General features: G+C 35.0%; 1 protein-coding gene across 8 annotated transcripts in view; it reads left to right on the forward strand.

Annotated features, from left to right (window-relative positions):
* The window catches only part of ROBO1 (roundabout guidance receptor 1), a 1,104,481-nt gene that overhangs the window by 1,038,898 nt on the left and 38,996 nt on the right, over positions 1–26,587 (forward strand). For 4 of the 8 annotated variants that reach the window (XM_073231810.1, XM_037012651.2, XM_073231806.1 and 1 more), the window contains 8 exons: positions 3,382–3,503; positions 4,151–4,382; positions 5,341–5,462; positions 8,603–8,774; positions 12,531–12,728; positions 16,744–16,770; positions 18,164–18,206; positions 24,181–24,335. In XM_073231810.1, the coding sequence (XP_073087911.1) occupies positions 3,382–3,503; positions 4,151–4,382; positions 5,341–5,462; positions 8,603–8,774; positions 12,531–12,728; positions 16,744–16,770; positions 18,164–18,206; positions 24,181–24,335 (1,071 nt within the window). The remainder of the gene's footprint in view (positions 1–3,381; positions 3,504–4,150; positions 4,383–5,340; positions 5,463–8,602; positions 8,775–12,530; positions 12,729–16,743; positions 16,771–18,163; positions 18,207–24,180; positions 24,336–26,587) is intronic. The other 4 variants (XM_073231812.1, XM_073231808.1, XM_073231807.1 and 1 more) reach the window with 3 other exon arrangements.

Below are 26,587 nucleotides of genomic sequence, written 5' to 3' on the forward strand. Positions count from 1 at the left end.
AAGACTGAGGATATCAGGCTTAAAGGGAGTAGACGGGAGTGTGTGTCAGGGTGGTGGCTCGGTGTTGGAAGTCAGTCAAAACACGTCTGTGAGCCGACTGAATGATGCAGCCGCCACAAGGACAAGTGTGGGCTCAGCTGGCTTTAGCAGCACGACATCCAAATCTGCTGCGCTCCCCACTTTACCTGGAACTGCTCAGGCCATGAACGGAGTAAAGCATCGAGCAGGACATTTTCAGGTAGACTTTTCAGACATTTAAGAGGAGGACATGAGGATAGTTGGTGGGGCGGCTTGAAGATAGAAAATCACATCATTGGCTAAGAAATCCAAGAATCTTGGTATGTTTAACCTCCAAAATAATAAGTTAGAGTAGGCACATTTTTCCCTAAACATTTTAAGAGACTGTCATGGGAAAAGGGTATGCTTATTCAAACTCTAGGCAGTGAAACAAGACCAAAGAGTAGAAGTAACACTGAGGCAGCCTGCATTGCCTAGCTCGTGGACTTGGACTGCGTTTGAGACACTGTGAAGCCCAGCTGAAGGTCAGGCTAACATCGGCCTGAGCAGGAACTTGGGGAAAAACCTGGAAGAAATCCAACTGAAGAGTACCGAATGTATAAGCAATAAAGGGAGGAGCCAGGGTGAAGGGAATTCAGGAAAGACTGGCTGGAAATTGATTCAATAAGGGAGCAGGCATGGTTTCTATGACCATTTCTGTAACTGGCTGCAAAAAGTTCTTTTTTCCCAAAGTGGAGATTGTATGAATGAGCTCGGTCAAAATTAAAGTTGCACAGATGCAGGGCTATTTCCAGTTCCGCAGTCAGTTAGACTTAGGTCTCAGTTCAAGTTACAGCCTGTCACAGGGTGATCAAGACATGTTTTCCTGAAGACAAGATTTGGAAATGCAAAGACGGGGAGATGAGTAGCTGACAAGGAGGGATGGTGATGCTTGTTGTGGGGATTGTGGTGGTTCTTACACTGTTACTGCTGTTCTTTACCTGCATGTCCTATCCATGTAGCATTCTTGAACTCTGTCTTCCAAAGAATATATACACAGACACAGAATATACAGAATATGTATGGTACAGATAAGAGAACAGTTACTGTAAATAATGGGTTAATTTCCCTTCAGAGATTGTGTATAGGGAATTCCAATATTGGGAAGCAGTTGGATAGAATCATATCTGATATTTCCTCCAAGTTTAATTCTGAATGTTGTGAAGGACCTTTTACATTATAATAAATGTCTTTCAGGAGGAGGAGAAGAAAAACAGGAACCAGAGGGACTGGTACATAAGCTTCTCCATATTAAATTATTAGACATTACTTCTTATTTTTCTCTCTGATGGGAAATTTTCTAAATTAATATTCTACACTGCTATTGTGAAAAATTGTTGCACGAGTCAAGGGGGTCTCATAGTTTTCATGAAGGGATTAATTGGCAAGTTTATCTCAAATCAGGAAAATTGGAGATTGTGATGCAAATCATTGTAACTACCCTTTAAAATGGTTATTTGTGTCTTTGAAGATACTTCCTAAAAGACAAGATTCCCTGAGAATGGAAAATTACACATGAGCAAACATGTTCAGAAGCTAATATAAGATGTTTTCTAAGCAGTAACTCAACCAGTGTTTATTGAACACAATATGTATGGTACCATGCTAGGTACTCTGTGTGGTTCACAAAGACTGACCCCATCTTTGCCTTACAAAATGCAGTTTCTGTAGGACTCCTCAGAAGTATTATTGATTATTGAGATCACCACTGACAGTGAGCAAACAGAAAAATATTGAGCTTGTGAAATCTTCCTAATGGTACATGTCTATTAAGTTGCTGTATTCGGATGCAAATCCAAGTCTTTCTTATTCCAAGATCTTCATTTTCACCCTAGAGATAGATGGTAGTTGAAACAGGAGCAATGGAGACCAGTACAGAAGGTACTGGTACATCTCTGCCTGAGATGGAAGGTGACAGTCAAGTGCTTTCTATCTTTAGGCTGTGATAAGAGATATCCTGAGGGCCAGTGGTAGCCAAAGACATTCCTAAGGTAGGATAAAGTATGAGTAACCAAAATTATCTCAGTTGTTTTCCTCATATTGCATATTTATAAGCTTACTTTATTATGGGCTTAATATATATATATATAGTCAAGGGTATTGTATCTGAGAGGGTTGAGCAGCACTTTTGATCTATTGTTTCTTCCATCCACTCTTCTTGCATGGACTCCACCAAAGATACTCACCAACCTCATTTTTAATATTCATGTTTTTGCTTCTTGTCCAAAGCCAGTTTTTTAAAGGTATTTAATCATTCAGAAGACTAAAATTCTTACTTCTGTTTTTTCCTGGGATACTGAATAATCTAGACTATATGCACCAAGACACAACATTCTGAAGAGGAGAATTTGGATGCAAAAGAAATATTCTCTCCTCTTCTTCACCCTCTGTTCCTTTTTACTCTTGTAAACAAAACAAAACATCGATCTTTAGGAAAACTCTTTAGAAATGGGCCATTTTTAAGTGCAGCATATATGAACACTAAGAGCAGCTTATATCTTACTATGTTCTTGGTCTTCTTTCTAAAATTTTGGTGTTCTTGAGATTAGAATTAGTGAACATTCTTTACTGAGATAAAATAAAGTAGCCCATTCTATCAACTAAGTAGATGTTACTGCCCTTTTCTCATCAGATTAATTTGTTCTGTTCTGTTCTATTCTATTCTATTCTATTCTATTCTATTCTATTCTATTCTATTCTATTCTATTCTATTCTATTCTATTATTTCTATTTTACCCTACCCTACTCTATTCTATTCTACCTTATCCTGTAACTACTGTTTATTTCTCTGTCCCCCATCACAGCCACCAACTCAAATCATGAACCATATTTGGGAAGATCCAGTTTGATTGTATAAGATGTAAGGCTATCTAATTTCTTTTTGTTCATGCTTTTCACTTTTGCTTCCTTTCTTTTCATTACCATCCACTCTGCTGTAATTTCTGGCTCTAGGGTGACTGCACCGTTAAAATGACTGTGGAAGGTTATAACACACTCAGAGGAGTTGGCACTAGTCTCCTCCTCCTCAGCAAGAAGGTAGGAAGAACCCTTCGACACGGCTGTTGCCATTAGATGCTGCCTTGCCTTCTGCTCTTTTTTGCTTTCTACATGCCTTCAGCTTCTCTCTCTCTGTATGTCCCTACGCTCCTGATCCTAATGAAAAGGTTAAGTTGTTCTATCTTATTCTGTATCACAGATTGATTTCACAATTGAAATGGTTCTTCTTTTCAGAGTTGCTATGAATAAAAGAATTGTTTCAACATGCTTGCACTCTAGCCGGTAGTATTGTGCAGGATCTCACTCAGTCTTCATGGATTGTTACAGATGTTCCCCCAACAAGTCAGGGCGTGGATCACAAGCAAGTTCAGAGAGAACTGGGAAATGTTGTACTGCACCTCCACAACCCAACCATCCTTTCTTCCTCTTCAATTGAAGTGCACTGGACAGTGAGTCATTGTTGCTGCAATATTTGATCTCAGTTGTAATAGGCAGATGACTTCTGGGAGATAATTATATGAATATGAGAGATAGTTGAATTATGTATATATATCGATTGTCTGCTTCTCCACCAATAATAACAGTTTAATGTAAGCATTGTTTATTATGGTAGCTGTGAACTAGCTTGAACAGAGAAAAGTTTCATCTTTCTGTCTGTTTTCTATTATGATACAATAATGAACTTCAGCATTGGAAAGAAACACAGGGTATTTATTACTGTGATAGGATCATTATTACATGAATTTTCTTAAGCTTAGAAATATTTTAAGTACTATTAAGTAGGTTTTTAAAATTGGAACATGGTAAAACACATTTTATTTCCTCATCCCCTTGACCCTGACATGTCTAGATGTCTGTCACAGAACTGCCATGTTGCCTCACATTTCTGTGTGAAACAGGAATTAATATCTAATATTGTATATTAAGTTAAAAGAGTGAGAACCTTACAGAAGATAGTGATTCATTTTTAGTATTCTATTTCAGATAAACTAGAAAATGATGGGGGTGAAGTCAGATAGAATTTTTTGCATTTGGTCACATTTTCATAATTTTTTTATACACCAGTAAAGTGATTGTGTTTTTGTCACTTTTATAGGTGGACCAACAGTCGCAGTATATTCAAGGATATAAAATTCTTTATCGACCATCAGGAGCCAACCATGGTGAATTGGAGTGGCTAGTTTTTGACGTGAAGACCCCAGCCAAAAACAGTGTTGTTATCCCTCATCTCAAAAAGGGAGTCAATTATGAAATAAAGGCTCGTCCTTTTTTTAATGAATTTCAAGGAGCAGATAGTGAAATTAAATTTGCCAAAACCCTGGAAGAAGGCAAGTATAAGGAAATATGTGATTACTATCCATTGCAGTACATTTTTAAGACTTTTATTAATTTAATTAAGTTTTAAAAAATGTAAGTGTCTTCATATTAAACATTATCTTTTGTTTGGAGAATTTAATTATAACTACTAAAAACCAAAATTCTGTTAGACTTGTCTTCCTTTAATAGTGGCCTATATATGTGCAAATGTGAGGATTGTATTACTTAATGGCATATATATATAAGGTATATTTAATTATTCAGAACTAAAATTCACATTTAAAGATGATTTTTTCTCAATTCGCTTGCCTTTCCTTTAATTATTTTCCATTTGCTTACTGACTGTTACTTTAGTAATGATTTATAAATAAAGTGAGTAATTTCTTGGTTTGCTCAGGACTTTCCAGGGTTAGCATTTTATGCATATGTCTCATGTCCTCTGAAACCACTTAGTTCCACACACAATCATACAGACCAGTATGATTGGCCAACCTATAACTGGAAATTAAAAATGAATATTTACATAAAAGGTAAAGTTTGTTTGTCACAGTGTATTCTTTAAAAATAACCAGAATTTCTTAAAATGTCTTTATTAGTTTGATTACGTAAATGTTAGGATACATTAATACCATGGATGATCAACATTCATCTTCATACTTCTGAAAAGTTTTAGGGGAGAACATGGACTAGAGTTACAGATTAGTAGAAGTAAGAATTTTCTTCGGATGTTTTCTGGAGATAATCTATAGAACTTTGGTTTTGGAAAATTCACAGTAACAATGGGTTAGCAATATTGAGAACAAATTTCAGTAGTTTGGGATTTCTCAGACTTGATAAGAAGCACCTTTAAAAAAGATGCATCTACTGACATAAATTTTATATAGTTATTTTTAGAATTTAAATATTAAGTGCCTGCTTTTAATGTTCTCTAATGCACTCATATGTCTACCTTTTCAAATAATTTAATAGCACCTAGTGCCCCACCCCAAAGTGTGACTGTATCGAAGAATGATGGAAACGGAACTGCAATTCTTGTTAGTTGGCAGCCGCCTCCAGAAGACACTCAAAATGGAATGGTCCAAGAGTACAAGGTAATACTTGTACAGGGATTTACCGATGGACAGACACCCCACGTCCCCTAGAAAGAAAAGAAAAACAAGCGTGGTTAAATTGTTTGTAGATATTTGGCGCCATCTGCTGGTCAACATAGCAGCATGTAAAATTATTTTTAAAATACTTTCCTGCTCTGTAATTGTGGAATAATTATTTCTAAAGCCATTTGAGGAAAAAAATGAATTTAAAAAAGAATATATACATGGTCAAAAAATATATAGGTCCATTGAATTTCACACAACCAATATAAATGCTATGAAAAAAATTTTTTTTTTTCTTTTTTGCTCCTAATATATTTTGTAGCATTGAGTTGCCCTACAGAATTGGCTAGGACTCAAATTCTATCAAATATGGTTTGTTTTCTTTTTTTTAACATGTTTGAAATTTTAAAATTTTGGACTAAGTTGGAAAATATTTTAGTGTAAATAAAAATGAGTCTTTTTCCCCTTAGAAACCTTATTTTAGTCTCTAAATAAAATTTGATGTGTCAGAGGAAATTCAGTTATAAATTTCTATATGTTTAATTGTATTTTTAAAATCTGTGATGTATTGTCATAGAGAGTCTTACATAGATTCATTTGAGCATATATTTTCAAGCATATCAAGGTACAGTAAAAACTAAGTTAGGGACATGACATTTATCCTATGAGTGAATCTGTTCTCAGAAAGTTTTTAATGACCTATGATAAATTAATAATTGATAACTAAATCAGGAAAATCTCAATAGAAAGTAGATTTTATGTATATTTGTTCATATTTATGTAAACACATTACATACTAGAAGAATTGCAAGTGAAAAAAAGTATTTTTTCTAGATACTGCTTTTTATTTCCATGATACCTGAACATTTTTCTAGTGGCTAGCTAAATTATGATCTTAATAGATTAGCTCTTTATGTGAATATTTTAGACTGTGTCTATTGATAGGAAACTGGTGTTAAGGAGGGAACACATCCACCTTCCACATGCTCACAGCAGGATCACTTGGGGAATCACTTTCCAAATATAGGTGTCTGGCCACCATTCTGAGATTCTGATTCAGTAGGTCTGATGGGACTGTCCATATATATATTTCAGTAGATCTTTCCAGATGATTCTGATGTGTATTCTTGGTTAAGGCCCGAAACCATGTATTTTCTTTTGAGTAGCAAAGTAAGCTGTAAAGTAACTAAATATATTAAGCTTAATTTTAGGTATACTATCCTATTTTAAAATAATTTTTAAAACAATCTGAAAACCTCTTTATGAAACTTGCATATACTTCAAAAGAGTGACATTTTCAAGTATTTAAAATGCTGCTATTAATGTGGCACTGTGGATGTTTAATGGTATTTCAAATTAGATCTTCTAGTGTAATTGAGTCATTAAAAGGTAAGAGTCTCTATACTTTCAAGTGCTTTCTCATGAATTTCAAGGTTATTTCAACAGTGGGGAGTCACAGGATGCTATGATTTGGTCCAGAAAAATAAACTACTCTACAGATTTTTAAAGGATTTAAAATGAGGTGATGTCTCAGCTCTCAAGGAAAATTGGGTAAACTAGGCATTTTCCCCTAAGAGTCAAAGCTCATTTCTCTCCTGAAGAAATGCAAAAGGGTGGATTTCACTTAGCTTCATGGTCAATTTAAAATAATAAAATGGCTTTCAGAAACCGATTGACTGGTACAAAATCAGTTTGTGGCTTTGGTTCAGCTGCATAATGCAATTGGAGAAAAAAGAAATCACAAAGGATTCTTTATTTCCAAATGGTTAGATCCTGGTTTAGAGTCTGGCCATTTGCTAGTGTTATGCATTGAAACTCTATTAAAATAATATTAATTTTCAAAGAAAAAAATTAAAGATATTGCCCATGTGATGGCACTGATGTTCTTAGATTTATTTTAAATCCCATTTCCTAATATAGTTTAGACAATAGGCTACTTGAAGTTAATCCTACATTTTGCTGGAGGACATTATAAAGAATATAGAGCATGTTTTAGTACTCCTTGGGTCATTTTCTTATGGAAACTTAGTCCAAATACTGTCATTGCAAAAGATCACTCTAGATTAAATAATCCTTTAATGAAATTTAAATGAAGGATTATTGTAGTTCAGAAATCTTAATTTCCTGGAAATTAATATCCTATCAAAAATATCATTATCAGTATGGTGGTCATGGGGATGGTGGTACAACATAGAGAACACAGCCAATGATTCTGTAACAACCTCCTACGTGGATGGTAACTGCACTAGTTGGGGTGAGGATTCAGTAATGTGTATAACTGTTGAACCACTGTGTTGTATACTTGACACCAATATAAGATAATATATAAACTATATTACAATAAAAAAATCATTATTAAAGTTAATGAGAAACATAGTTTTCTTATTAGAAAAACATTTCTTCTTTCAAGTCAAATATGTATTGTTATTCTATGTGTAATTCAACATATCACAGGCTTAATAAAATCCAAAGATGATCCTTACTACTTATGTTCAGTTTCATTTTTAATAACCATATTTATGCAAAGGTACTTTTGATAATTGAGAAGCTCTCTACCCTTTTAAATCAACTGCTCATTGTTGATATAAAATGTAATGTACTGTGACAGCAGGTAATTTTATCCCAGAGAACCACTGAAGTAAAGTTCTAGATTCAGAATTTCCTACTCATCTTTGTTTTGTGATAACTGGTCCCTTAATATCATGCATAGCTCAAAGTAGGGATGAAAATACTGAGTGACGATAGTTAAGTTATTGTTGTTTATCTGGATATGCACAACTTTTGAGAAGTCTTTTTTTTTTTTTTCCCAGCAAATAATTTCTAGGTATATATTTTTTTAAACGACTTTTTGGGCTAATAGGAACCAGTATATTCAAGCAAAAATTTGTACATTTACCTGATATAATTCTTCAAAAGTATATAAAGTATTCAAAGAGATGTTTAAGGTACTAATACTAGGTTTGACTGGAAGAGTCTTCTCAGAACTAGATCATAGGGAAAAATGACCTTTCAAATGTCCTGTATTTGGTTCCTGATAGGTCTGAACTCCATTTAAATTTAAAACCACAGGACTATGTTGATCCTTGCATTAACTTCGATAATTTACAAAGTTAAAATTTGTTGTGTTCACTTTACAGGTTTGGTGTCTGGGCAATGAAACTCGGTATCATATAAACAAGACAGTAGACGGTTCCACCTTTTCTGTGGTCATTCCCTCTCTGGTTCCTGGGATCCGATACAGCATAGAGGTGGCAGCCAGTACTGGGGCTGGGGCTGGAGTCAAGAGTGAACCACAGTTCATCCAGTTAGGTGAGTGCCGGGGAAGATCCACTTTGAAAGTCCCTCCCTGTCCCTGTGTCCTGCTTTTGTAGAGACACCATTGTAAGCAGAATAGAATATGGAATGTGGCAATCAAGGTACAAAAGTATTGGTGTTAGCTTTAACTCTATCTATAGATAAACATATCTACCTATCTGTTTACTTATCTATCACAACTAAACTAAACTTAATTCAAGCACACATTTTAAATGATAGTTCAAGCAAAAGTATTTAGTATCATACTAATCCTATCCTATTGAATTTTTTATTTTCCAACAAATATATTAATTGAGCAAGAAGGATACCTCAGTAAGCAAGAAAGACACAGTCTGAACCTTCCTGGAACTTTCAGTTAGTTGTTCAGATTAAAAAAAAAAAAGACCTTTCATGTACAACTTAAGCTAGATATTGGAATTTACAGCAATATATAATTTATATTCACAATTTGTTATGTCTATTTAAAATTGTAATTTTAATATCAGCACATTGAGATGTTAAAGTGCTAGAATATGGTTGTATGCTAATTACTCAGAATGTTAAACATAGTATGTGTTTCAAAAGTTGTTAGATGGATTAAAAAATCTGAAAGAGAAGTCTCGGTTGCTACAGTTCCCTAAAGCTAATGTGGCATGAACATAAACTACAAATTAGGAAGTGGTTACCAGTAAAATCTAAAGCAAACAACAAAAGCAGCAGCTAATGCAATAATAAATGGAAAGGGGAGAGAAAACACTCAGATATTCAGAGGTAACATTTAAATTATAGAAGATATGAAATGTAGTCAACTTTGTCCCTTCCAGATCAAAAATTAAGCATTACCAATATTTTGTCAGTTGCTAAATTATGAAAAACAATTATCTATATGAATTTTAGTACTTGTTTTTATATGTTGGTAATATTGATGACATTCTAGAAATTATTTCAAAACCAAATTAGGAAACATTTGCTTTGAATCAGCTTTGTTGCTATACATAACAAACTTTACAATGAATTTGGAAACTGTTTCTAATGTTTTCTTCTTAAAACAATGCTAGCTACTGTAACAGATATGTGTGCATAATAGATAGGCCTGTGGTATAACACAATAAAGTCCATCTAAAGTCCAAGGTTGTGGGGTGGGACTCTGTTCCACATAGACATGGATTGATGTGTTTACCTTCTGTAATGGAGCTTCCAAGGTTGACCCTGGGGTGCAGAAAGTGAAGAAAGAAATACATGGTGTTTGGGAGGGCTTAACGAGTGAGGTCTGGGAATGGTGCACATCACTTCTGCCCAGAACTCAGCCATGTGAGTCCAGATAGGTGAGTGCGACCACCACAGAACAGTCACTGGCTGGAGGGCAACCTCCCAACAACACTGTGCTGTGAGTACCATTCAAACTTTTGGTGGAGAGCTTGCTGACCCTACCACACCCATGGGCCACAGTTTGATTGTTGGGTCATCTTTTACATTTAGCACATTTTAAAATAGTGATTATATGCACAACTTTTAAGCAAAAAGAGCTTGCTGGTTTATTGCTGATTCATTTACTACAAAATTCCAAACAATACAGGAAACTATTTTAACAATTGCTTGATTCATCTATTACAATGTTATGTAAGATACGGGGTAAAATAGTCTAAATATAGACCTTTTTTACTCCATCAGTTGCCCAGTTTTGTGAAATACCAGAATTAATTTATCAGGATTTAAATTACATGTTACATTGTGATGACCTTATACATTGTTGATATCATTTACCTATTTTATAACCTATGACTTTTAGTTCTGGGTTTTCAAGATGAATTGGAAAAAGGACCTTGTTTAATGTATTTATTTAAGATTTTAAATCAGGGGATTTTAAGGTCAAATTGGCTTTCTTGAAATTATAAATGTATTCCAGTTTTCTAAATCTTAATGTAGCCTCAGCTGCAATGAGACAAAGACTGAGATATAGAGTGGCCGTTCAATTCATTAGTCACACCACACTTGATTCAGTTAAGCGCATCTGGTTGCTTGCATGGAACGTCTCTTGGCTGTCTCTATAAAATCTGAAGCTATCCAACCTAACCTTGCACAAATAGCCATGAAATCTATAAACCCGGCAGATACAAAGGTTATATTAGGAATAAAAAGAATGAGTCTGCCTGGTGAACTTTCAGAGGATGGAGTGCTTTTAGGATAACCATAGATAAAAGAGTCTGAAACATAAAATAAAACTCACAGTCAACAAACAGTTGCAGGCAGGTGACTGTGACTATTTGTGAAAATTGGTTTTTCAGCCTTGACCATCCATAGAATGACCTGAAATTCAGTTCTAGAAGAAAATCAAACAGACACACACACACACACACCACCCCATAAGTGGCAATTTAGTCATTTTACATAGAAAGGGATGCTGTTTTTCCAAGGCTGTTTCCTTAGCCATCAAGTGATGTTTATTTTTCCTGCCATGTTTTACCATGACACAATATCATTTTGTAAGAAAAAATAATCTGTGAAGTTTTTTTTCCTCTTTGAGAAATGTTATTCATATATAATGAGTTATACCAATTATTTTTTTGAAAAAAAAAGGAATTTTGGATTGGACCAAATGTTTCTTTTAAAGCATGTTGTATCAGCAGAACATTTTCAGAGTCAAATGATAATACTCGTAAGAAAGCACCAGTCCTAATGCAATGGGCAAACACCTTCTTGTTTCACTAGATGTTATGGGAGAAAATTAGCACTATGGACCCTGCTGGGGATCCTGCCCACTGGGCATCTTCAGTGTTGGCCTCACCCAATAACAACAAAGAAGGATATTGCTTTGATAGAGCAACAGCTTCCAGTTTTCTGCAGGCTTTGCAAACTGCTCAGTCTGGCCTGATGAAAGCGTGGGCTTGAAAAATGAATATCTTAGTAGGTTTTAACATGAATGTAAATCAAGTAAATTTTAATAGCCATCAGATTCATCCATTTTTAATTCTTGAATCAAAATAGCTAACAGAAAACATAGGCCTTTTTTACTCTTCATAACACTTGATAATTCTTGTCCATATTTAACATTCTTAGATCTATTGCTAGCCATGATTATTATTTAAAAAGAAAGATTATTCATAGTTCTTTCAGTGGTAACATTACCTTAATTTTTTATTGGTTTTGAATTATCCTGAGTATTATAGACCCTTCCAAATACAGGTTCAAATAATGTGTTTCTAAGGTAGTTAAAAGTCTTAGAATATGATTAGGTTGTGGCAGGGAGAGGGAATACACACCTACACACACTTTTTTTTCCCAATATCTACCTTATAGAGGAAATAAAATGTTGTTTCTCATTTTTAGAAAATATAATTGAGGATTTCTATAGAAGTCTGAGAAAGTAATGTATTTTTCTATACATGCTTAAATGGTATCCCTTATTTGTGTACTAACATTAAAGTAATTCACTTAGAATTCTAATTTTGTATTTATTAGCATTGTATTTTGTTAATGGTGTCCTCTGAAATTTTAAGCAATGAACTGTGGAGTTATCTGGAGTAAAATCTGTGCTATTGTCTTTGTTTTTAAATATATCCCATAAAATTATTATATCACACTTTTCTGAGTTAAAATAAACATAATTTTGCTGAAAATCTCATGAACTATCTTAGTTAACAACGTTGGATCTTGCAAAATGAAAAACAGAAAGTATTGCCCCCAAATTAACAAAGTGATGATGGCCATTTTATATGTGTTCATTCTCTCATTGAGTTTTAAACCCAAATTAATCTGAAGATGGCTTTACAGATTCTCACGGAAACCCTGTGTCATCTGAGGGCCAAGTCAGCCTCGCTCAGCAGATCTCAGATGTCGTGAAGCAGCCCGCGTTCATCGCGGGCATCGGGGCTGCCTGCTGGATTGTCCTCATGGTCTTCAGCATCTGGCTCTATCGGCACCGGAAGAAGAGAGATGGGCTAACTAGTACTTATGCAGGTATCAGAAAAGGTATTAGCTTTATTAAGTTTTTCATATTTTAATACGTTTATAGACCCTTGATTTTAATCTGTGATCCAAATTATTCATAATTTTATACATCCTGTATTAAATTATTTTAACAAATAAAGATTTTCAAAAATGCCTTTATTATATTGTGATAGCTATCTATTAACTCCTCTGGAGTAGCAGTGCTACAAATAGAGCTTATAAGTTTCAGGCTCAGTTCCTTTACCATGCATTTCACCGAGGTAGGTCTATATTTAAATATTCTCTTAGGGAATTACTTTGTTGCCTTATATTGTTCAGAAATATTTTAATCTCCCTGTCACAGGAACTGTAAATACAAGTTTTGAGCTGTCTCACACAGCTTTGAAGGAGGTGCTGTTTCCTTTGTGAAGCTAAGGAGATTATTTGTGCAATAATTACTTTATGATTATTTCTAAAATAGGTATTTCTTAGTGAATGTGGAATGCATGACTAAATGATGTGCCTCAGTTTGCAGAGAGAGGAGGTTTAGTACTCTGGTAATGTTTATGTTTAAAGTTGCAGAGTTGAATATATATATGCTGTTAATTAGTGATGGTGATTTCATTACACAAATGTGTTTACAATTTTAGAAGAGAAAGTTTACTTGGCTGCTATTATTTACAATTTTATGGATGAACCAAGTATGCTGCGGTATTTCACTGACACCTTTGCCATATATCCTCAAAGTCCAGTGGGTGATTTGTGTTTTCTATTCTCTGAGAAGATCTGTTAACACTACCAGACCAATAACCCTCCCCCTTGCTTCCCCTCTCATCAGCATATATATTCATCAATTCTGAGCCTAGAATTCAGGCTATAGGTAGGGTGATGGTAAGTTCCAGTTTTCAGCGGACAGTCCCAATTAATGTCTTTAGTTCAACTACATTATTTACAGTACTCTTTTTTGCTCTCAAAATTGTCCTGGTTTGGTGGACATATTAGACATTCACCCTCATTATAGGGCCTGTACTCAAGTCTAAGACAGCACTTTTGCTTTGCTGAAAAGTGAATTTAAAGAGAATTATGAATAAACCCATCCCCTCCCCCACCATCACTACCCTTTTAAAAACAATTGTCTATGTAATTCCTAAGAAACATTTCTACATGTCTTGGCCAAGTCATTTCTCTGATCAATTACATGGAAAAGTCAGAATTTGTAATGCTAGCTAGAACTTTTCTCAATGAAAGTGCTATTGACCATCCCCATACACTTTTAAAACAGTCTGGGACAGTGGTCCAAAGTATTTGTGCCCTTGGTCACAAGGGGTCTTGGCAAGAGAGGGTCAACACCAATTCCTCACCCATACTCTAAAAATAGATCCATGTTCCTCCTGCCTGTGGCCCCTGAGCAAGCCCTTCAGGTACGTGTACTGCCTTAGCATTGTCATCCTTAAGTACATATTTTTTCGGATATGTGTCCTATCTAGAGATGAAGCAAAATGTAGTCTCCCTGCCTGGGAAATGGAAAATGAAGTCTTAAAGGTTACTGCCAAGAGAGCTGGCTCTTTCTATGTATACAAAGTAGAACAATGTCAGACATGTGTTACCATATAAAACCTTTGGCTAAAATGCAATGCAGAGAAGGGTTTTGTGGGTGTCTGTGTGTTGTGGAGCAGAGCAGGGTATTGGCTGTTGTGTTTTGAAATCTGATTTGAATGAGGAAAAGTGACTAATTAACATACAGATGTAGAGTCTCTTGAATTCGCCAGGAATCCTGTATATTTATTGCCATGAAGTGTTGTGTAGTTATAACAATTTAATGCTCTATATTGTCTTTAAAAATCTAAATAGTGACATGAAACCCTCTTCCCTTCTGAAATATCTTCTCTTTTACTAATGTACTCGAAGCATGCTGACAAATGCCTCTGTGCTCTTTGTGCAAAACCCATTACACTAATATCATTGTCCTTTTAACTAGCTTGTGTTTGAAGCAGAAATCATAGAACATAATTACAAATGTAATTGGTGAGCATTTGATTCTGCTTTTCTCACTTTGCCTTATTGGCACTTTTTCATAATTCTTGTTAAATGCAATTAAAATAAATGTGCATCCAGAAATCTTAAATCGTCTATACCTAAAACAATGTGGTACTTATAAGAAAAAAAAGTGAAATATTTTAAAGAAATGAGTGTAAAAGATTTTCTTGGCCTGTAACCATCAAGCCAGAGTGTGACTTTGGGTAATAGTGAGCATGTTTAACCAATCCCTGTTCATGTAGGTGTGCCCTCTGCTAGAACACTCGGTGCCCATTGGCCACATACATTCACAGACGGCAGCAGTGTCACCAACTAAAAAGTTTATTATGTTATTGGAAGCTTTGAGGGTGAAGTTCTTTGGTGTATGAGCCATAGAAATTCCATTTAGACCAACGTCTTTTCAACTCTTTTTCAATTCTTCAAACTGGTGTTAGCAGTTAGCTGGAAGTCCTGACGAGGACCTTTCCTATTTTCCCTATGCCCTTGTGATTGCAGATTAACGTACAAGTCACTCTATTCTTGCTTGAATAGCTTTACTTTCAAATGTACCTCTTTTTTTTAATGAAGACTTGTTACTATGGCTCTAAATTTTTGATTGCAGCTAAATTACATTGACTCGCTGAAAAGACCTGACTGAGAGAAAACACAATAGCATTCTTAAGACAGGGACTGCTGCGTTACCTGCGAAGGCCAGTGCACAAACTGGGTGTGCAGCAGTGAGGATTTTGTTTTTGTTCTTTCTGTGATGCTGAGATGAAATGGTTTGCTAAGAAGATACAATTATAAAGGATGCTACAGCATTCCAGTTTGCAACCTTAAATGCCCTAATCCTAAACTAAATTCCTTGGGGACATTCAAATGTGAAATAGAAAACACATTTTTGGCAGTTTTACGATCTACAAGAAGTAATCCATATTCTAGTTTGTGTGTATTAAAGGTTTCTTAAAAGCAGACTGTCCTGTTCAGGAGAGAAATGCAGATGTCCTTGCCCTGTTTACCAGGGCAGTGTTTACTTTAAATTAACGTGAAGAGCTTGGGCAATAAGCCAGCCTCCTCCCTCTATGAAATGACATGGAAATAGCTCTGGTGTTACCCAACACCCAGGAATGGGAGAAGATAGGGAGTGGGGGATGCAAGGCTGCTACTTTTGAGGTCTGCAGTTCAATTTCAGGCATTATTGATTAGATTAAGATTTATAACTGCAGAGAGAGTGAAGGTTTTCAGTGGTATGTCCTATTGTTCAGCTTATAGTGTGACATTAAAAAAAATACCCTATTCATAGAGAGCTTCTACTTGTAAACTGTAATAGGGAAATTAAAATGTAGAACTGCTGCTTTTTCTGTCCATTCACGAATTTCTAAGAGATAAAAATGTAGCATTGCACTGTTTATATGATAAGGTGTTAGGCATTTTTTGGCAGTGAAACAGTCCAATTTTATGGATCTCTTTGTTCTAACTCTTTTCTTCTTCCCTCCCTGACTACTGCTTCCCTTCCCTCCCTTCCTTCTATCCCTCCATCCTTCCTTCCCTCCGTCTTTCTCCTCCTTTAAGTCTCCGTCTCTGGCTTTCTTAATGATGAATACTTCAGTGCATCTATTAGTCTACATTAATAAGCATTTACTTTCAGATTTCTGGATAAGATTCAGGCAAGACCCTGATAATACTTGTTTAAGAATCCATCATCCAAGTGTTTGGAAATGATTAATCGTAGAGGATTCCTGTTTGTACTAAAGCCATGAGCTACAGCTCTGTTACCAAACACAGGGTCATTTGGAGGCTAACCCAGCACAAGTCCCCTCTGTGCTAGAATGCCAGACACTTCCAAACGGTACTTGTAGAGACAAGCTTCTTTTTTTAACCTCAGATTTTATTTTATTCATATATCAGAATGTCAGAACTACGGGCTTAGTTATTTACATTTGTTTTATGTTCAGCTGTCTGCTTGATTTATACTAATGTGATATGTTCCCTTTCTCTCTTCAGCTTAATAACTGGTTTATATTTTGTTTTGATTTTTCAGTCCCGTCTTTTACCTTCACACCAACAGGTATATATTTGCACTTACCCTCCTTCTTCCCTTTGTTCTTTTGGCATGTGTTATACTATTGTGTTTCTGTTTTTATTTCATTTTCTGCAGTAATTTGGGGGCAGGGACTTAAAATGGAATACAATACTTCACCGACTCATGTCAGGCATGCATTTGAAGTGGAAAGGGCTGGTGTTACCTTTCATCCATTAAATGCAGTTATTTATTCATGACACCACATTGCATCTAGCCTTGTTTGCATGTGTTTCATGAGACAGACACGCTGTTTCTACCCTCAGCATGATTTAACATGCTAATGATCTTATTGATTATCTCATACTTGTCGGTACATTTTCTCCCGTAAGATTTCAGGTTTTCCAACAAAAAATTTATCTCCCTTGCAATTCTCAATCCATAAAATCAATTTCCTTAAAGGTAACCAAAATATCCCGCCATGTGAAAGATAAAACTTTTCATCCTCCCTAAGTACAAATCCTAATATTCTGTTCAATTCAGATTCTTTCATAGTGGGCCCTCTTCTTTCACATCACCTTTAGGAAACGATGTACCTGTAGTCTTCTCTCCTCGGTTTTAATCCAATTATTGTGATCACTGTGAGCAGTTATCTCTCCATAGCAGACTCCCAGTTTGGAGTTCTTCTAAGTAGCAGAATTTGGCAGCTTTTAGAAACAAATTTCTTCTTAGAAAATGTGTCTGTATTTACAGAAAAGCTAATCTTCTTAACCCCTTGCCTATGTGCAAATCTTTTTTGTTGTTATAGCTAGATATTTATATCCATAATTTATTAAGCCGAGAATACTTTCAAAAGCTTCAAAATATATCTTCACTACATACATGTCTGATCAAAATATAATGAGAAGGGTTTCTGCAAGCCACAATAAAAAGTAGTCACATTAATTGTCACAACTTGGCTTACATCTTTGTGTGTGGAGAAAAAGAAGGTTTATTTTAACATTTATCTTTGTCTTAGCGGTACTTATACTTCTGGAAAAATAGTCTAGTAAGGGTTTTGCCTCCAAATTTAAGCTTCCACTCATATAAATATAATATCATGAAATTATATGATCTGATAAGAAATTCAAAATACGGGAATGTGAATGTAAAATGTGTAATAGTTATATTTAATAAGAATGTCCTGATGTTTGCTTTTACTCAGTTCTCAATGTCTTTGGCACATTAAGACAGTAAGAGTAGCATACTTAATCCTAATCAATCAAAAAAACAATACTAGTGGAATCAGAAATCTACTTCTTGTGATGATTTTTGCAATGCTTTTACGTAGAAAGGGAGAAAGCATTCCACTTTGGAAAGATGCTCATGAAAATAATAGCTTTTGATATATAAACATAAATATGTCTATTAATTGTTCCTCTTTTTTTTTGTAACATTCTAGTAACTTATCAGAGAGGAGGCGAAGCTGTGAGCAGTGGAGGGAGGTAATTATCTTGCTTGTTTTGTAGATCCTAAGGGGTATTCCAGATATTTCGTTTTATCTTCCTCAATGACATCACTTTCTTTGCTTAAAAGGTTCAACTGAAAGGTGAAGTTAGTTCAAATCTTCTAGAAACACTCCATTCCGCTGTGCTGTGGAGCCAAGCTTGTTTACTCACAAATACAGCTAGTGACTGGCGCTGCTGCATCTCAGTCAGTGGACACCAGAGGGAGCACTTTAACCGGAAAAGACACTGCGTAATTTAGTCGATGATTAAAAGGAGTTAAAAGTAATTAAGCAATGGCATTTATGAAGATTAAGAAATACAGCTAGTTAACAGATATTATCAAAGTAGTGTTCATTTGAAAACCTACTGAACACAGCAGTTGCTCATAAGTTGTTGCAGGTTATGTTTGTTCTTGTTATTCATTCAACATAGTTTTACTCTCCATTTACAGGGAAGTATGTTGAAGTAAGAAAAGGAATTTAGGTAGCTTGTTAATACGGCTTTTTTTCCTCTAATTAAAATGAACTTCAATACTATATTTATGATATTTTTTGTAATTAATATTCAGTGAACTTTAATATATTCACAGAGAAATCACAAATTGATATGACAGGCAGCTTAAAGAAGCTGAAAAAACGTATAGGCTACTTGAGCCAATCTTCTGGATTTTCTATGATAATTTTTTTTTTTTTCAAAAACAGTAACATCTGGCTTGAGGTGTAGGGAAAAAAATCTTCCAACTAAACCATTTTATAATTCAAATTTGGTCAACTTACTGAGTGTCCTGCTTTGTATGGTTGCATAATATGGTTGCATAATATGGTTGCTACTGGAAAAGACAAAAATGAGGAAGACAGTGTTCCTAAATCCAAGGAACATACCACCTCATGACAAAATCATTGATTCTAGCATATAAAAGAGTGATTTTTTTTTTTTAATGTTGAACATCTTTAACCAATGCTGTACAAACTTGGCAAAAGCACTAAACTTTTCTTTCCTGGGCACTGCTGCTCATTCCCTGTTTTCATACCTCTGAAACAAAGCCAGCCACTGTAAGGCCCAAAAGCTAGGGAGGTCTTCAGAAGGAATAAATCCACTTCATTCAGGAATTAAACTGGGGCATGTTTTTGCATCCAGGGGGAATTCCATCTAAATCATAGCTCAGGCATGCATGAAACAGCCTCAGCATAAGAACATTCACTCTTAGATAAATTTGGAATGCCTGGTTTTTATAACCACCTTTCTACATGTGTATATTCATGACTACAGACTTCAGCTTTCTCATTACTCAGACATATGCAAGTGCTTATTGAGCATCTTCTGTATGTTCTATACTAGTCTCTGTGCATGGAATGTGTGCAGATGCACTCTCTCTTGAACACACACACATACACACAAAAAATGTAAGTCTGGTTTCTGTTCTAAAAGAATTTACAATCCAGCAAATTATCAAATAGGAAATAATGGCAGGAGTCTCTACTTACCAAATGTTAGATTATACAGCTGGACTGAAAAATTATGAAGTTTGTGGGCTATCTATCCATTTGGCAAGCTTGCTAAATCGCCATACAGAAATAACCTTTTCAATTTATAAATAGAATAGCAGTGACTTATTGCAAATACCAAAATGCCAAATGTAAATGATATTTTTACCAAATGAAATGATAAAAGATGCTGGAACATTACAGAGGCAATAGTTAAGTAAAGATCTTAGCATCGTTTCTCAAAATGGCACAGTTTCTATACACGACTTTTAATGTGTATATTCATCAGACATATTTTTTGAACACCTACCATATGATAGGCACCGTTCTAGTTGCTTGAGTGCATCGGTGAGCAAAGTCAATAAAAATTCCTGTCCTTGTGAACCTTATATTTAACATAGGAGATAGAAGGTAAATAATAAACACTAAAAATAACTTAACCCTACAGTATCAGCGGTTGATGAGTCTTTGGAAAAAAATAGAGCAGGATAAGTAGGTTCAGAATAGCACTGGAAAGAGGTCTCATTTCCTAGCCATGTGTGACATGTGCGTGTGTGGTTGTGTGTGCACGTGTGTCCGTCCGTGCTCTGTGATCCAGTGTGGTAAGAGAACAATCAGTGAAGCAAACTTCTACATTCACTTCTCTCTCATCCACCCTGTAAACACTGGCTTCCCTCGGGCATCTCACTTTGTGAGCCCTCACTGAACCTCCCAATTCATTCAGTGACACCCAGGTCAGAATGTTCAAGTCATGCTCACCCCTGCATCTGCTACTGCATTTCTTTGATGTACCTTTTACCCTCTTCACTGTTACTATGTTTCCAGTTCAGCCACTTGTTCTCCCTGGCCCAATCTATCACAAAAGCTCCCTGAAATCCTTCCTTCATCTGCCTTCATTAACACTACTCCCTGTAAATTCCTTTTGCCTTTTAGAGCCAGAAATGATATTTTGAAACGCATACGGATCATGTCTCAGAGATGCTGAAGATCTCCTTTTCAATAGAACACACCATATTTAAAATATCAAGTCCAAGTTCAGCATAGACTCATCTGTTAACATATTGTCTGTGGTTGCTATCCCACTACAATGGCAGAGTTCAGTAGTTGCAAATGAAAATATATATCCTCTAAAGCCAAAAATGACTATTATCTGATCCTTTACAGAAATAGTTTGCTAACTCTTGACTTACATGTTTGTGTCTTACGATAGAATAGAGATCCTGGAGTGCAGAGCTAGATGGGTTATTAAATCAATAATTAAGTACAAATTTTTGTAGAGCAGTAAATATAACTTATTGAATTACATCAGTAAATGCAATATATGAATTATTTATCTTGAAAGATATCAAAATCTCTAAGGAAGGAAGGAATGAGTGAGTCTTGAATGAATGACTATCAGAAGACTGGAGTTCAGTCCCTGTGATAATGACAATTTGGGGAGCTGGACATTTTCTTCTCATAGAGGAGAAGGTTGAGCTAAAAATCTCTTCTAGTTTTCAAAATTGTAAATATAGCTTTTCCCATAAAATGGAAAATGAGGATTGTAGCAACCAAAGAGATCTCTTCCCAATTTGAAAAGAACTAAGGACTTGGTAAGGAAGACGAGGGAATACTCACAAAGTATTAGGTAGCTATTTATTTGTTTCCCTTACCCCAAACATCCCAGTCACTTCTTCCAAAAAACCTACTTAAAACTCAAACCACAGCATAAATCAGGAAACAAAGAAAGCCTGAAGAAAATAGTCGGAGAGTCAAGTCTCTATAAAATACTGGCGACTCTTAGGTCTGTCCATTGATTCTTCCTGGGCTTCAAAACTCAAACTATCAATGGAAAGAAGAGATAACCTATTGGCTACCCTTACTGGCAAGGCCATTCATCATTTTCCCCAGCCCTTGGGCCCTCTAGTATTTTTTTTTTTTTGATTGACGAGTAAGAGCAGAGAAATGGAAAGTAATGGCCACAACATTCTTCAAGGGCATTTGTCCTCTTTTCTTTTGTGACACAGATCTATCCTCTTGTCATAAACTAGAAAAGTTTGGTTTATGTGAACCTTAGTGTATTCCTTTCCCTGATAATAATCTTTTCAAAGACAAGCAAGAAATAAGCAGAACTCAGATATATCAGCATGAAAATATAACTAAACAAATATGTCATATGATAATGTATATTATAACATAATATTTTAGACACATTAATTACTGTAACCAACATGGTGTTTTGCTCCTGCTTCATTTCTTACCACTGGACAGCTAAATCTGTCTCATAAGCACACTAGATCACTTGAAGATAGCCTATGATACTATTAGTTTTAAAAGACCCTGACACCCTTACAGAGTAACTGCATATGAGCTTGACTTTCTCAGAAACCTCTGAAATATGCATACACACATGGCATTTTAAGATTCATTATGGACCAGTAGTCATGCCTCTCCTTCTTCCCTAAACAATTAGCATTCCAAATGCAAGCTCAAACCGAAAGTTAGGATGTGAATCCTACTTCCTATTTGAAATCATCCATACACAAGAAAACTTCTTTCAGGGTTATGATGATATCAAAGCATTCATTTTAAAAGTGCTTTAAAGAAGACTGTCTTTAAAAGAGAATTGTAGTAGCACAAAAATATTGTCTATTCCTTTTAAAACATGTAAATCAGACTGTAAAATTACCACTTGACCCATACTTCAAACACCCCATAATGTCTCAAATATGGAGGTTTATTTCTAATAACTTCTCTAGTGATAGCACAGTTGGTTTAAGTTCAAGAGAAAATAAATAAGGAAAGCTAAAGATTACTAGATTCAGAATTCTATAACCAACATCTATTTCAAGATATGCATTAGATATCTGTGATGCAGTTTACATTTAAATATTTCAAATTACAACAATTTAGCAACATGACTCTTCAAAGCTTATTTTTAATAGTAAGTTTGCTCATTTTTAACAGTGTTATTCAGAATCTCAAGACTTCAGACATTTCCCCACTCTTAGGAGGAATGTTGAGAGTTTTAGGAAATTTCAGCACTGTCCAGTATGTATCTATAGCATCCTGGATTAGAGAGTGATCTCTAGTGCCAGACTACTTGGGTTTGAATCCCCACTCCAACACTCACTCACTTTGTATAGCCATGCACAACTTTCCTGACTTTTCCCAGGCATCTCAGTTTCCTCACCTATAAAATTTATAAATTTATGTAATAATAGTAACGACTTCATAGAATTGTTGCAAGGACTAAGTGAGTTAACATATGTAAAGAACTCAAAGTAATGTCTCACATTGTAAGCAAAGAGTAAATACTCATTTTTGTTATATATATGTATATGCATATATACCTCTGTTTTTCATTTGGAGTTAATTATACCTCAAATAACCATGATTTGCATAGTAAATTTTTTTGATTGACTATCTGTGTGTCAGAATAGGAACCATAGAGTAAAATGTCAGGTTTTTGCTTCCCAGGTTAATGAGAAGTATGGATACTGCACTTTAAGAAAGAAAATGCTAGGATGAAGAAAATCTGCAAATCTGCAGTGCCAGCCTGTTTACTGTGGCTCTAACAGCACTCCACGCATCATCACCTCTTTGCTGAATTTATCGAATGAAGTCAGTGTTGGAAAAGGACACTGAGAATGCCATTTTTGGACTCCAGTGTGCATCTCTGGCACTGGAGGTCCGGGGCTCCCATTAATAACCGGTGATGTGCTTTATATTCTTAGTGCACAGAGAAAGAACATTAACATCTGGTTTGCCCAGAAAGACACAAACACTAATATCTCTTAGAGTGGACATCTTTGTTTTACCAGTTAATTCCATAGCTTTCCCCTGTTTATGCTGGGCTTTATGGCATTTTACATTGTCACCATAAGAAATTTCTGACAAGTTTACAGAACTGTGCACTGAAACATTGATGATGCTCTCTGTGAAATGTCACAGAGCCCCATGCATTTTCTGAAACGTGGTTTTGAAGAAAAATATGCAAATATGATTACTGTGAAGGATCCATTGTCTAAATAAAGGAGCTTCTTTCATTTTCTTTGTGAAGCTCATGAATTGTGAGAAGGTTCATGATTTTCTAATAGGTCAAAAATGAAGAAATGGAAACTATCTTACCAATGGTATTCTTTAAGCTACTAAGACACTAAAAAAATTATGTATTTCTGTTTTAGATTCTATGGTTGATACCATGTTTGCAAAATTTTGTTCACTGTGATGAAAGATGGACTAGAACATTGCAAGGAGCACACTATTTTACATCTGAAGCACAACTCTGCCAGTTTACAGTTACGGTTATATAAACTGAGGCACATCCCAGAATATTACCTTATAGTTGTTCTGTTTGTAAAGAAAAAGGAATAATAATATCATTCATCACAGTTGACCAAATTACTTGTAAGAATAATGAGGTGACAGATTTGTTGGAATTCTGAATAGGAAGTATTACTTGCTATTTATATAAAATTTGCTTTTACCTACTTTTCTTCCCATAGGCCAGGACTTCTCAACATCAGTGAACCTGCCGCTCAGCCGTGGCTGGCAGACACATGGCCGAATACCGGCAACAATCACAATGACTGCTCCATCAACTGCTGCACGGCCGGCAACGGGAACAGTGACGGCAACCTGACTACCTACAGCCGCCCAGGTGAGACACGGAGACAGACGCCTTGATGGGCATGAGCCTTGTTAAGGACCCTTGTAAGCCAGAAGGAGTTAATTTATTTCCCACCCCCTGCATGGGACAGGGAAATTCGATCAACAATTTCATGAAACGCTGATTATTTATTGTTTAGCAAACTAGCTTCACGCACATAGTTTCTCCTCCTCCATATCACCATGTCTCACTCTCCACCAGAACATTTCCCAGGATGCAGTGGGAAAATAGAGAATAGAAACTCTGGAACAGATAGAAAATAAGGAAAAATGAAATTATGCAAAAGTCATCTTCGTGAGAATGTATGTAGTTTAAACTTTTCACTGTAATTATTTAATTATTTTCAAGATGTGGGGAATAAAACAGAACAAAAAGCAGACCTATAGAGTGAACCAAATTTTAATAGTAGTAACAGTAATACTTGAACAACAGTAATAACAAAAAATTAAATGAAAATGAATTAAAATTCAAAATCATATTTTTATGGTACAGGAGTAAATCCTAAGGATATCCCTTTGCAGGTGTATATGTACATTTATTTTATATTGTGTGTTTTTGGTTCAGACATGTGTGAATAAATTACTCAGCTAAAATTTCATGCTCAAGCATGACATTATAATATAATGTGGATGTAAAGTATGCAGTACTTAAAGGAATAATCAGAAAATTACAAATGATTTTTTAGAAAACCAAAAACCCCTCAGCATTCTCAAATATGGGAGATATTAAAAGAATTGTAAAGAATAAAAAATGTGACTATAGGAGCAAAATAATCCATGGAATTAAAGAAAAGAGAGATAGAAAATGGCATTTAGGTTACAAGGCCATGCACCATAAAGAACAAATCAGAGTAATTCTTCTGTATGTCTCCAGTCTCCATAGAAATTGGATATCATATATCTATGTGACCAAGTTCATGTTCTCCAGTGGTCCATATTCTAGTTATCCAGACAGACAAATGCTCACATGATTAGAAATAAAAGAAGGATTATACTGAACCCTATAGGACATAAAAAGTAACAATACTCATTTAAATTAATATAGAGAGAGCTGGGCTGTCCAATACAGTAGCCTCTGGCTACATATGAATATTTAAATTTAAATTTAATAAAATACAATTTAAAATTCAGTTCCTTTCTCACACTAGCCACATTTCAAGTGCTCAGTAGCCACACGTGGCCAGTGGCTCCTCTCTTAGACAATTCAGAATAGAACATGCCCATCATCTCAGCAAGTTCTGCTGAGTAGCACTCATTTAGAAAGACTGGTGAAGAAAAATGAGAAAAAAACATACTGCCTTTAATAATACTTAACCACTACTAAAAAAAAAAATAAATGCCTAGAAATCAGAATTACTAAAAGCCAGATGAGTCAAATATCCCACCCACTCCCTGACCAATTATTATTGAAATGCAGAGTAGTTGAATTCAGTATTAGAAATTGCACATTTTTCTTAAAATTAAACTCATATTTACTTTACTTTCTATTAGCGACTGTGTTAATTTACCATTTTTTAAGATATCTCGTTGAAAACCAGTCTTCAATGTGATGCCTTCATGTTGGTGCCACTTTGAATGACATGAATAAAATAATGATATTTCTATGTCAGTGATATTTTATTTTTAAAATAATGATATTTTATTGTAACACCTAATTTTTTAAACTAAAAATGTTTTAATTTTAAACTATGTTTTTAGTTCTTCTTGTTTTAATGTTTTCCACTGAAGGTTTTAAACATTTATATATATATATATATATATATATATATATATATAAATATCAGTTATTTAATTCTCAATTATCTCAGTGAGGAGTATATATAGAGGGAAATTGAAATAGTGAACATACTAGATATTATTTCAGAATTTCTCTGATCAAATTATCCTGGTAATTTATGATTCATTTTGTCATCATTATTAATCATTTTATACTTCTTGGGGTGTCATTATGAAACCATGAAAAAGTGATTATATAACATCCTTCACTGGTAATGATTATTCTGCATGATCAAGAGAAGAACTAATAAAATTCTCTGAACACTATTTACTATCACTTTACTTCTTTTTCTCATAACTTTTGAGCAGAGTTACTTTATAAAAGATTGAAATCTCAAGTTCTTGGTGTGATAGCAGAATTTTTTCCCTTTATTTGTATTTTCAACTTACTATATCCTTTGTTCTGTTGCTTCAACAGCTAACTAGATAGTTGTCACTCACTAGAAAACTTAAATTTGGCACATATTC

Source organism: Manis javanica, chromosome 3 (assembly GCF_040802235.1).
Source record: "Manis javanica isolate MJ-LG chromosome 3, MJ_LKY, whole genome shotgun sequence".
Classification (NCBI taxonomy): Eukaryota; Metazoa; Chordata; class Mammalia; order Pholidota; family Manidae; genus Manis; species Manis javanica.